This window comes from Bos mutus, chromosome X (assembly GCF_027580195.1).
Source record: "Bos mutus isolate GX-2022 chromosome X, NWIPB_WYAK_1.1, whole genome shotgun sequence".
Lineage (NCBI taxonomy): Eukaryota > Metazoa > Chordata > Mammalia > Artiodactyla > Bovidae > Bos > Bos mutus.
The window spans coordinates 120,486,103-120,499,725 of NC_091646.1; the positions used below are offsets into that span (position 1 = coordinate 120,486,103).

At 45.8% G+C, this 13,623-nt stretch overlaps 1 protein-coding gene and 1 long non-coding RNA gene across 3 annotated transcripts in view; one reads left to right on the forward strand and one right to left on the reverse strand.

Annotated features, from left to right (window-relative positions):
• Window positions 1–13,145, reverse strand: part of SMS (spermine synthase) — a 50,834-nt gene extending 37,689 nt beyond the window's left edge. Inside the window, exon 1 of one of the 2 annotated variants that reach the window (XM_070365623.1) lies at window positions 12,848–13,145. In XM_070365623.1, coding sequence (XP_070221724.1) covers window positions 12,848–12,896 — 49 coding nt within the window. In that variant the 5' untranslated portion in view covers window positions 12,897–13,145. Of the gene's footprint in view, window positions 1–12,133; window positions 12,244–12,847 lie in introns of those variants that run through there. The other variant, XM_070365624.1, reaches the window with a different exon arrangement.
• On the forward strand, window positions 1,661–9,745 carry LOC138986366 (uncharacterized). Its single transcript, XR_011463194.1, has 3 exons — window positions 1,661–1,994; window positions 8,721–8,867; window positions 9,570–9,745. It is a non-coding gene; the product is annotated as an uncharacterized lncRNA (long non-coding RNA).
• Window positions 13,146–13,623: the final 478 nt, after the last annotated feature.

Consider the following 13,623-nt stretch of genomic DNA (forward strand, 5'->3'; position numbering starts at 1 on the left):
ACTTTTATACTCTCAGTTACTGTGGGGTAATCAAGGCAACAAACTTCCAGAAGCCAGTCTCTACCCTTCAATCAACCATAAGACAGGCCCCAGAGACTTCGCTGGTCCAGTGGTTAAGACTTCAAGCTTCCACTACAGGGGGTGCCGGATCAATCCCTGGTCAGGGAATGAAGATCCTGCAAGCCACTTAGCCAAAGGAAAAAAAAAAAAAAAAACAGGTACCAGTTCAAAGGGGTCGCAAGGGGTGGTCTTCTGTACCCATCCCCACCAATCACCACCCTCATCATTTAGCATGTGTTTGAAGGGCTGCCTCATGTAGATGCTGTCTGAGGCCTTGGAGATGGTTTCCTGCCACTAACACATGTCTGCAGCCCATGTCAGTGCCTTGGGTGCGATCACAGCATTGCAGCTAGTCATGAATACTGTATTGTATATTTGAAAGCTGCTGGGAGAGTGGACCTGAAAAGTTCTCATCACAAGGGAAATAATTTGTAATTACGTGTGCTTACGGATGTTAAGCAGACACTGGGCTATCATTTTGCAATATTTCCACTTATTGAATCATTACCTGAAATGTTATATCAATTACAACTGCCTCAATAAAAAAATAAATAAATAAATCCCAGCATCAGGGTGGGGCTGCAGAATTCTAAAAGGGACAATGACATCAACACTTTGGGCGTATTTTCAGAGCACAGTTTCTGATATGCACAGAGAAGAAAAACTAAATCAGGAAAAAATTACTCAAGACAGAAAGCAAAGGACCTATTGAAGTTGAATTGACAGCCATATTACACAGAAATAACACCCTAGCTCTTTTCATGCAAACGTATGTTAAGGAAAACCATATGGGACTGTTTACAGTACCAGCCACAATGACTATTTTTTAAAAGTCACACTGTGGTGCACTCAGGATACTGTCAACACATTGCTAATTGCTTCGCCACCCGGCCTCCCCTTTCCCGGCCTCCCCTTTCCCACCGCAGGAGCAGTGAAAAGGGCATTTCCCACAGTCATGTGGGCCCCCAACACCTACTGGGGAGGTGGCAGGAGCCTGGCTCTACTTTAAAATAAGAGCAACTTAGAAACAATCTCCTTAAGAAACTAGAGGAGGATTTAAAAAAAGAGTAATCTATGAGACACAACTGTCATCCCTCTACACTCTGGAACCAGAACACTAATATTAATAACATAGTGTAGCTCTTCTTCCTGGTACGGCCATTTTCCTGAACACTAGGATACTTTTCAAAGTACAGCCACCACCCACAAGCCTCAGTGGGCAAAGGCAGGGGGGAACCTCCTGCCCCAGAGGTGGCATGTGGCTCAGACTCTCCCATCCTCACATCCTGACTTACCTACGTGGGAGGCTAAAACCAAGATTTATAAAATGAAGCAAAGAAAAGGGAGACTAGGCAAAAGCCTGGCTTTCTTTTGGTGGTGGGGGAGCTGACATTTTTCGTTCGTTGGCCACAAGGCGCTGAACATCAAGCCGCTTGCCCTCTCCTGGGAGCCGCTGGAGAAACGCCATGGCCCTGGCTTTCAGGGGAGAAAGAAGGCAACCGGCCTGGAGGCGTGGAGGAGACTAAGGGAAGATCACCAGGTCAGAGGACACAGAGAAGAGGTCACAGGCACAGTAAACCCTCTCGGAGGGTCAGGCTCACCCTGACAGACAGGAAGGGGACGTTCAAGGGAGCTAAAGCAGACCCAGCAGCACCCCCAAAGGACAAGCAGGTGGCAAGAGGGGAAGGACAGGGTCTGGGGCTGGAGGACAAAAGACCTGAGGTGCCTGGCCCAGGAGGACCGACTGCTCCTATGATACTTTAGTTCAACACTGCTGTCCGCCGCGGGCCATGGAGAGAGCTCCAGCCACCACCTGCCACCTCCCCCCATCTCCGGAGCGGCAGGGGGAGGGCACACGACAGGCTGACCCAAGGAGGCACGGCCTTCGGCTCCACTCTGAAGGAGGACAAGATTTCTTTCCCAAAGTAGAAAAGGTAGGACCTTTTTTTTTTTTAAGTCCAGGAAGGATGAAATAAGTTTTCCAATCACTTAAACAATATGAATATCCAGCTTTCTTCCCACTATTTTTAGGGGGGCAGGCTCTCTCCCAGCTCAGACCTATTATGAAAAACATGTATGTTGCTATAAAAAATGCTACGGTTTCTGCCAGAGTTTTTATGCTAGGCTGCAAATCAACCATGAAATACGATTTCCGGAGATAAAGCAGTTTGGACTTTGTGAACTTGGATGTCAAAAATCACATTCATGTCAGAAATGCCCCGAGGCAGCCCAGGCACCCTCCCTTGCTCTGGCTTTGGCTAGGCCAGACTCAGCCAAGTCGACACCCAAGTCTGCCCACCTCAGAAGGGCCCAGGAGGTGCCTGCAAAGTGAGTGTGGCTGGAGAATGGCACAGCAACAAAGACTGAGGGCACAGGGAGGGGGCATGTGCTACGACAGATGGCGAGGCACCTGGGACCTGTACTTGCACATTTTCCAGACGGCTCTGAAGCTGGCTTATATATCTAAAGGCAGCGGTGAGCAGGCTTGCTTTGTGAAGGGCCACACAGGAATGACGACAGGCTTCGCAGGCTGAGTTGGGTCCTGTCACAATCGTTTGTATGCAACTGAATTACTGCCCTTTAAAAAGGCAGAGGGAACTCCCTGGTAGTCCAGTGGTTAGGACTAGGCACTTTCACTGCCAAAGGCCTGGGTTCAATCCCTGGTTTGGGAACTAAGATCCCATAAGCCTCTGCAGCATTGCTGGAAATTAAAAAAAAAAAAAGTAAAAAGGCAGAAATCATTCTTAGCTGGAGGATGGTACAAAAAGATGCCAGAAGGGCAGGATTTGGTCCAAGGGCCTTAGTTTGCTGACCCCAAGTCTGAGATCTTTTCCAACTCTAAATTCTTAAACAACAAGCACGGATGCTCAGCTGTAATTCAACAAGCTGAATTTTCAGAAGTGACATTCTAGAATTCGAGACTGGAATAATCCAAGGAACATTTTCTACATTTAACTTAGCAACTTACTAAATATGGAAAAAAATAACAGCTAATAACCTGCATAACTAAGAACCCTGCATTTTAACGAATACATAAAAGTTACATTAGTAACTAATAGGAATAGCCTCACACTAGAGAGTTAAGAGTATTTTAAAGTACCAGCCTTCATTTTAAAGTCTCAACCCACAAAGCTATGCTCCCACTTCAAGAACTTAGAAAATGCGAAAAATAAACCCAAAGCAACCATGTTGACGTATGGCAGAAACCAACACAATATTGTGATTATCCTTCAGTTAAAAATAAATAAAAAACCCAAAGCAAGCAGAGGAAGGGAACAGGATAACAGCAGAAATCGATGAAACTGAAAGCAAAAAACTATAGAGAAATCAGTGAAGCCAAAAACTGTTTCTTTGAAAAGATCAATAAAAGTGACAAACTCTAGCAAGACTGATGAAAAAAAAAAAGATACAGATTACCAGTATTAGGAACCAAAGAACTATCATTCTAAATGCTGCAAACACCAGAAGGATAATAAGGGAATCCTACAAACAACTGTATACACATAAATTTGACAATTTAAGGAAATGAACTAATTCCTCAAAAAACACAAACCACAACCCGCCAATATGAAACAGGTAATCTGAACAGCCCTATAACTTAAGGAAATTTAACTTGAAATTTTAAAATTCCAAATAAAAGAAATCTTGAGGTCCAGATAGTTTCACTAGAGAATTTTACCACACATTTAAAGAATTAAACACCAATTCTACATAATCTCTTACAGAAAATAAAAAAGGAGAGAACACTTCCAAATTCATTTTATGAAGCCATTATCCTAACAGCAAAACAAGACAAAGTTAGCCCCAAAAGAGAAACCTACAAACCAAACTAATACCCCTCATGAACAGAAACACAAAAATCTTTAACAAATTCTTTAAATCCTTAATTAATTTAGCAATATAGGAAAATTATTATGTACCATGACCAAATGTGATTTACTCCAGGTATACAAGTTCAATACTTTAAAAAAAAAAATCAATCTGATGTACCGTATTAATAAACTAGGGAAGAAAATAAAAACACATGGTATTAATTGATGAGGAAAAGTATTTGGTATACTTCAACACCCATTCAAAATAAAAGCTCCCAGGAAATAAGAACAGAGGGGCATGTCCACAGCTTGATAAGGAGTTATCTACAAAAAACCTACAACCAGCATCATACTTAACGTTAATGGACAGAATGCTATCAGTAAGGAGGCAAGAATGTCTGCTAAGTACTGAAAGTGCAGCCAGCTCAATAAGGCCAAGGCATCAAGATGTACTCACGGTGACCGAGCTAATAAGTGGTAAAGCTAGGCTCCAAAGTCAAGCAACTGGTCTCCAAAGATCCAGTGCTTTTAATCTCAGCACAGTTTTGTCTCCTTTAGTTATATATAGGACAAGAATAAGCCATTTGTCTCACATACCAACACATCAACAGTGGTTATCTACTTGTCATAAGATCAGAGATCTGGGTTTTTCCCCATTTCCTTACACCCTGTAGGGAGTCTAAAATGAGCACATAACTTAAAACGAAAACACCTAAAAAGATAAATGTATAAACCAATACTTGAACAGCTTCTGCAGTTTCTTCAAGGAAAGCCATACCCTCTATGCAAAGAAAAGAAATATGCATGCGAACTCTATTAACAATTTAACATCCGCAAAATGCTTTCTTTTTAAATGACCTATCATATTCCAAACAGAAAAACTGGTGTTAAGCTCTTTTCCTCTCCAACCTAGACAGATCCCATTTAGGAACATCAAACACTTGGACTGACAGGCCCACGACTTCCTACAACCCCAGAACTAACTGGGCCACTTAGCTACAGCATTAAACAGTTCAAAATTTCAGTGTTAAACCCCTACTGTTTTCCCAAGTGTGATCCACAGCACTGGTTCTAAGAAAAGGGGTCCCATAAGTCAGTCACAGGATGTAATGCACGGCACGGTGACTACGCATTGGTGACTATAGTTAACACCATACTGCATATTTGCAAGTTACTAAGAAGAGATGTTAAAGTTCTCACCAGAGGAAAAAATAATTTTCAAATTATGTATGGTGCCAGATGTTAACTAGACTTACTGCAGTGATCATTTTGCAATATATACACATATCGAATTATGACGCTGTACACCTGCAACGAATACAGTGCACCTCAATAAAAAAAAAAGAAAGGGCTCCATGTTGAACCCAGTTTGAGATCTCTTCTAATATTTTCTAGAAATTCAGAATGCCCATTATCCTATCAGTACTGCGTGACCACTGTAATCTGCATTTGGTGTTAAATATAACAGTAGCCTAGAAACTGCTCAGGAGTCTCACAGGAGAAATTTCCACTCCAGGGGAAAAGAGAGTCATGCAACAGAAACCCATGGAAGTGTTATCTTAAAAATCAAAATGTCTTCTTAAACTTCTGCTTTAGTAACTTGGAGTGGTCCTTTAAGCAGACCAACCTTCAAATCACATGCCAACCCTTTATTTTCTGCCTCTTTTTTTGGCAGCAAAACTTTCCTTATCTTTCAGTAAGTGAAATTCACACCTCTTTATAACTGATCATCTTTACCCACTGGCAGAATTTCAAAGTGCTCAGCGCTAAGTATTGCAATTAGCGTGAAGTGTTTTAATGTATCGCTTGACACTCTTCCAAATATTTTATTGGACATCCCACCCAACAACACAATGTGTGGGATCCTGTTATCACTGGTGCCTTTATGCAAAGGGTGAAATTAAGGTACATGGGAAACTACCCAAAGGGTCAAGTCAGCTCAGGATCCCAGAAATTGCTACTGGGTCTTACCAGCTCCTTTTGACTCTGCAACTTAGTGCATAAATATCTTTCATCACAAGTACAGCCACTAGTGCAGGGGCTCTTTCCAGAACATAAGCGACATCGTCAGTTTAACAAAATGCAAGCCCACCACAACTTAGGGCTGCAGAGTTGTCTTTTCCCGGGGTCTGGAAAAGTGCCTAGCTGTAAGGGTTTAAAAGAGCATTTGTGCAATGGTTTACATACTTGGTTTGCAGAATTCAATTGAGGAGGTTTCCCGACTTTTCAAAAGAACTGAGCCTGTAATTAAACTACCATGAAATGGTGGTTGGAGCCACAGAGCACACCAGCAGGTTTAGCTTACAACTGCAGTGAAATGGTGGATTAAAATGCCCAGAATATGCGTGACTCCAAAAACTAAAATCAATAATAGCTTTCTTGAACACGTTTCTAAACAGATGCTCAACCACAATCCAGTAACTTTCAAACTAATCCTTACCTGCCAAGGGTTACTATAACCACGGTGGTCTCAATTCAAATTACAAAGTCCATAATTACAAATCTTTCCATGGTCCCAAGTTCAACACCAAACGCTCTAACTTTTCAAAGTTTTGAGAGACCACAGCACTTCAGTCTACCTCCCAAGAAGGTAGGGAAGGCCTTCAAATAAAACCATTTACATTATACAATTAAGAGGATACAAAGAGAGACTTCCCTGGCAGGCCAATGCTTAAGACCCTGCAGGGAGTGGGTGTTCGATCCCCGGTCAGGAAACTAAGACCCCACATGCTGCATAGGGCAGCCAAAAAAAAAAATAGGAGACAAAGAACATTCCAAACTGCTAACTCCTCCACTGCAAAATGAAACCAGCTCTCCCCCACAAAAATAAAACAAAAAACCCACAAGACAAACCATCTACCAGTCGGTTATTAAACTGGAAAACACTTTTTAAGAAACCATCACCTGCAGAGCTTCAGATTACTTGAAAAAAATACGTCTTGTTAGCTGGGGTGGGGATTATTCCTAATACCTGGATTATAGAGTCAATTTCTTAAACAGCTATCATCCTTTGCAAAGCATCTAAAACAACTAGAGAACTACCAAGTAAGAACTAGGTGAGGATTTTTGATATAAAACAAAAGTATTAACAATTTTACCATATGCTACCTCTACAGGCTTAAAGATATGGGTATAGTTTCAGAACTGTACTTGAAAAAACCATTAAGGTTTACACAATTTTTAAATGGCAAGCTCACAAGATGAATTCCGAGCAATGTGCAATTATTCAGCCTGGGGTCAAATAGAGCACGATCAGAGCTATTAAGAAGCTTGCAGAGTTGGGAGCGAAGAGCATGCCAAACGTAGGCTGACTCCAAGGAGGGACCTTCCCAGGCAGACTAGAAAACATTTTCAAAGACAATTAAGGTATGAGAGAATACCTATGTAACACAAAAAATACCTTCCCTGGGGCTGTTAGAAAATTAATTCTAAGTCCAGGTGCTATGTGGAAGCACAAGGAGTGTGAGACTCAATTGTGTGTTGGGTGAGGATACAGAATGGGTAGAAACGGACCTTCATGGACCCTGCAAGTGCTGATAAGGACTCTCAAGTCATTGTGTAGCGTGATGAGACGTCACAGGAAGGCTTTGAAATGGGAAAAGGGGCAGGGATCTGTTGACTGAGCCCTTCCCCGACAAGAGAGACAAGTTGAGAGATTGTGGCCAAGAACAGTAGCCAGGGAAAAAGTGAGCAAGGAATTTGAGAGGGTAGCAGGTACAATCCACAGCACTTAAAGACGTGGATGGGCATGGTTTCTGGTATAAGGGGGTTTTTGTTTTTAATGAGGATCCTATTACTGTGTGGTGGTTTTCATACTTAATCAGCATCAGAAGTGCTGGGAGGAAAGCTGGTTAAAAATGTAAATTCCAGGTACTACCCAGCCCTCAAAGACTGTGATTCATGTCAGTCTAGCGTGGGGCCTGTGAATGCCTTTTCCCCACTCAGCAGCCGCCCCAAGCTTCATTGTTAAAGCAGGGGTGTGGGTGTAGGTGGTGTCATGGTGGTGGATAAAGTGTAATGGGACAAAGATAATGATAATGCTGAAGGGGAAGGGAAAAAGCTTTTTCTACGCTTGAACAAAAGAACAAAAAAAGCCAGATGCAATAAAAACTGGCTTAAGTTTTATGCTTATAGTAATAGCTACTGAAAATACACAAAGATGATGTTTCCACCAGAAAGCAGCTCAGTAAACGCATGCAAGAACAGGAGTTTGGTGGAGAGGTCGACGGTTCAGGAACTCAGGGAGGGGTCACCTGAAGCCACAGGCTTTGCTGGGTACGAAGCACTAACGGACCTCAGTGCAAACCTCAGGGGAAGGTAAGGCCCATCCTCCACCCTGCCGGCACCATGGAGACTTCCAAAAAGAACCAGGGAAATTTTGCTAATGATTGGCCACCCAGATCACAACTTGGTTAGAACTTACACTGGGGATTTCTCTACCTCAGCACCAGACATGATGGCTTGTCAATGCTGTGCACTGTAGTATGTTGAGCAGCATCCTTGGCCGACTGGATGCCGACAGCACCTCACCAAGCTGAGGAAACAGCGATAAATTGGTGGAGGGCGAAGCAGGGGACATGGCCACTGAGACGCACTGCCTTAACTCAGACGCTTCACAATTGTGCAATTAACAAAAAGGCCTTGGAGTCAGAGAGACAGGGCTTTGAATCACAGATACCCCACTTAAGAGAAAAACTTCAATGTGCTTATGTGTTCACCTTTAAAATGGGGATAAGAGAACCTACCATATAGGGCTGTTGTGAGGATTACATAAAATAATGTCTTCTGAGCTTAGGGCAGAGCCTAGCCCAGGAGACAACTAGTAAACATTGGCTTTCATGTTTTCAGAAAGATGTTTTGAAGAAGCAGGGACATTTGCTTACAGCTTTGGCCTCGGTGGAAGTGAAGTGCAGTGAAGTCGCTCAGCCGTGTCCGACTCTTTGCGACCCCATGAACTGTAGCCTACCATGCTCCTCCGTCCACGCGATTTTCCAGGCAAGAGTACTGGAGTGGGGTGCCATTTTCTTCTCCAGAGGATCTCCCGGGGACTGAACCCAGGTCTCCTGCATTGTAGGCAGACGCTTTACCATTTGAGCTACCAGGGAAGTCCTAACCTCCTCCCAAAAGGAACAATATAGAGAAATGACAGTTCCAGTCCTCTCTCTAGCTCCTAAGATCTATGGGTTGACGGACTCCCAAAGAGCCACTAGACACAAATCAGGGACTCTGTGAACATAGATGAGAAAAACATACATCCTTATTTTCACTAACTGAAACTTAACATTTTATTCATTGCTGCCTGTAAAACTGCACATTACCAACTACCTGGCCATTGTCACAACAGAAACGCAGTTTTTGCTTATCAAATAACAGCTGAAATACCGATTTTCATGGCTCTACTTCAAAATTATGGAAATTATGAGGCCCGAAGCTAGACTATGTTTTAATGCGTTACTAAAGAAGCATATATTACTATTTACTATGCCACATATTAGAGGGTTTATTTTGAAGATGTTCTTTTTTTTTTTTAAAGGGTTATTTTACGCATTTAAAATTCTTATGCTAAGAAGCGTTCCACAGGCTTTCCCAATGAGGGTTAAAGGCGATATGATTTAAGAACCCCTATCCTACACCTTTTTTGGCTAAGCCCTTAATTCCCAAGGAGACTTATGTTGTTTTTGTGTTTGTTTTTGGCAGTGGCACCCGCTTGCAGGATCTCAGGCCCCAACCAGGGATTGAACCCAAGCCATGGCAGTGAAAGCCCAGAATCCTAACCACAAAGCCATCAGCGAACATCCGTGTTCTTAATGTATTAAATAAGATTTTTGTTATGAAACTAACTTGTTCATTTGAATGGCACAAGTCACTTTGTTTCCCTACCTCAACTATATAGATCAGTGGTCCAAAAGGTGGACCCAATAGCACTGGCCACGTTTCCCCACTCAGGACCCATTCTCCACATTCTAAAGGTAAATGTGTGCCTGGTTTTCCTCTAGTGGACTTTAGCTTTCCACCTTTAACGTAACACCAATCAGGTACTGTATTTAACCAGTACTTCTCAAACATCTATGATGTATCAGAACCAACAGGTCTGTATCCCAGACCATGAAGGTCAGCTTCCAAAGATACTCCCAGCCCGGGGATGAAATGGACATGAAAAAGAAGAGTGCTACCTTGCCAGGGCAGGCAGAGGTCAGGCGCGCCTCACTCTCCTCTACCTCTAACGTACACTTGCTGGCTGCCTGATGTAAACAAACCATGTGTCCTCCACCTGCCCAGAGATGCTTACGCTATACCAATGTGGGACATGTTTACTCTTGTTAGCCTCAGGCTGAGAAATCACAAAGTGTTTTCTAGGCTCAAGGGTCTTCACAGTGAAATACTTCACTTACAAGATCAAAGATGAGATTTTTTTTTTCCAGCAGCAATTAACATTTCCTGAGTTACCTCATCAACCAGAACTAAACAGGCACAGCCAGGCCCAACCTATAATTGGCTGCAATGGCCCAGTGGCTGCTGGGTACTAGCTGGCTTGCAGTGGTAACTATGTTATACAGAATCGCAACATAGTAAAATAACTAAGTGGTTCAAGTTTAATTCCAATAAAATCACATCATGGAACTGGAGCACTAGGAAGGATTACTGACAAATGGGAAAAAGAACATGATTCCAGGCTCCACAGGCATTTGACTCACCCTTGAGTCACATCCAATACTCACATGCCAAGAGTAATGTCTTTTGACTCATTATTATCAATTAAAATAAATGTTTTTGGAGACCTCACAGGTGGTAGACTTCTCACCAAGTGCCCCTTAATGAGAACCAAAAACTTTGATCCTAGTTTAGCCAGATCCCTTTATTGTACAAGGGTAGATACCTTAGGTATCTCACCCAAAATCAAGTGATGGGGGAATACAATAAGAATCACGGTTCTCCTTCTCCAGAAACAGTTCAGCAGAGACTCAAGATCTAACACAGATGCCTACTCACATGTCCCCTTAGCATCTTCTTTCTTCATCTTGCCATCAAAACTTTTTCATCTTGAAGATAAACAATCTGGGAATTAAGAGTAACTGGCTGGGAATTCTCCTCAATCTTTTTTTTTTTAATTTTCTCTGCACACAACTAAATTATTTAGATGCTACTTCCACACCTCACCAACTTCGAACCTGCCAGCTTCTTTCTCCTCCTCCCTTCCAAACTGCAGGTCCAGAGTTCTCTCTCCCTCTCTAACCAGTGACTGCCCCAAATGTACAAGTTCTCTAGTTTTCCCCCTGGCTTCTACAAAGGAACACAGAAGGCCATTGGGAACGGCCTGAATTAAGCTGAAAAGTGTTTAAGGCTTCAAGCAAGGGCACTTAGATTGAGGGAAGTGCCAAATCTTCCAACCTCATCGTTACCCTCCTGACAGCCTAGAAAACCCACGTTCAATGAGAACAGGTGAGTGTTCATACATGCTTGTCACCAAAAACTCAACTTAGCGGCTTAGTGACCTTGAACCACTATTTCTTCCCCAAGCCTCACTCTCCTCACCTCTAAGTTGTGTATGCTAGAAACTTCACTAAGCCCTAAAGCTAGCAGGCTAATTACTCAACAAAACCTTTTTAGCTATCTGCAATCACCATTTCATCTTCTGATTCTCCCCAGCCATCTCCAGCCCCACACCAGAAAGGAGCGAACTAAGAAATGCTTTTTTCTCCTTGTCACTTCCCCACCACCCCAATAGCCTGATACTACTTAACAACCTTGCAGTGTTTTACAGAAACTCCATTGAAAAGTCCGGGGCGGGGGAGCCCTACGAAGTGTGCACTGTCCTCCATTGTTACCATAAGGCTCAGAAAGGTTGAGAAAGTCACAACCAGAACCAGTCAAGACACGACGCAAACGTAGGTCTTCCTTCTGTCCCTAAAGTCTTATTTTTTCCCTCTCATCTTATGCCCTTGGAAAACATTTACATTGGGAGAATGCTGAGTGAGTACTCAGAAGTTAAAAAAAAAGGGGGGGGGGGAGGGGGCTGAGGGAGAGAAAGTGTGAAAGTAATGTTTTCAACAGTAACAGAAAAGATGGCTCTAGCTTCAATAAGGAGGAAGACAGTGAAAAAGCAAGACCTGGGTGAGACCTCCAAGTGGGACGGACGGGAAGCGCAGATTCAAGTCTGCGGCACTCACAGGTTTAAAAGCCACCAGAAAAAAAGACCAGCAGTCCTACCCCTCCCCCCCCCACCCCGTGTTAGAAGCACCAGAAAAAGGCGTGCAGAATACCCTTCGTCTCCACGATTCCTGCAGTCGGTCCGGACTTTCCCAGCCCTCTGTTCTGGCCGGCTCGCGGTCTTCGAAGCCTCCCTGATCCCGAGACTTAACAGTTCCCGCGCTCGGACCTCAACCCCCCCACCCCCGCCCAATAATAATATAATCATCGTTTCCTTTTCCCCTGCCCCGTTCCTTTCCGGGGGAATCTGTCTCCTACGCAGTTGTCTGAGAATTCTGCGAGCGCGGCGCGGTCCTGCCCCAGGCCGGCTCCCACGAGGGGAGCCCCTGCCCCCGGGGAATTCACCCGCCTCAGGGAACTGGGAACGGGGAACGGTCCTGCGGGCCGGCCCCCGCGCGCGCCCCCACCCCGGAGTCTTCCTCCCGCGCGGGGGACGCGAGGGGACCCCGACGGGGACGACCGATCCCTCGTGGGACGCGGGTGGACGACCCGGGCCCCGGAGGCCGGCTCGGTCCGGGTCGAGGAGGGAGCCGGCGCGGCCCCTCCGGGCCCCGCGCTCCCGCCGGGACCGAGCGCGGCGGGAGGAGGAGCGCGGCCTCCGCGCGGGCGCCGGTGCACGCGGCAGCCGGGGAGACGCCCGCGCCGGAGCCGGGGCCGCGCGGCCGTCCGCATTGTTCGGCCCGCGGCGCGCGCCCCGCCCGGCCCCGCCGGCCCCAGCCCGCTCGGCGGCGGGAGCGACAGGGCAGGTGGCGGGCGCGCGCCCTCACCTTTGGCGCCGAGCATGAAGTCGAGGGTGCTGTGCCGTGCTGCTGCCATAGTGAGGCGAGGCCCTGGGCCATGCCTGGGGGAGACGGCCGGGGAGACTGGGGGGGCCGCGCGGCGTGTCAGGCTGCGGCCGGCGGGGAGTGCGCCGCGCCGGGGAGGCCGAGGGTAGGAGGTGGGAGGGGCCGCCGGGAGCCACCCGGGGCGCCGGGGGCGGGGTCGGGCCCGCCTCTGGGAGGGAAGAAGAGAGGACGACCGCAGCCCGGGACTCGGAGCGCCGGGTGTGAGGCCGCGCGAAGGCAATGGTGGAAACGTGGGCGCCGTGCTCCCCGGCGTGCGTCACCAATGGCCGCGCCCCGCGCCGAGGATCGGGCGGGCGCTCCCGCCGTCCGTTAGGTCACCTTAGGTTTAAACAGCGCAGCACGACTTCCGGGGGGCCCACCCCCCGCACTTCCCCCAGACCGGCCCCCAAGCCCAGGCCCCTCTGATTTCCTGGCCAAGCCAAGAAAATGAAATGCTTGGATCCACCCTGGAGTCTAAAAGCACTGCCGCCTTTTTCTTAACTCTTCAAATGCTACAATTTAATCCATTAGAATTGTCATTTCCATTATCATCAGCCAGGGCCAGCTCTGCGTTTCAGCACCGAATAGAAAGCTCTTGGGTATTACATGTTAGTTACCTACGTTTTTTGTGAAAAATGGGCACCGGGAAGAAGCAAGTGAGAGGCAAACTTGGTTAACGTTAATTTGAAAAATTACAGCTTCTAGAGTTGCTCGTCCAT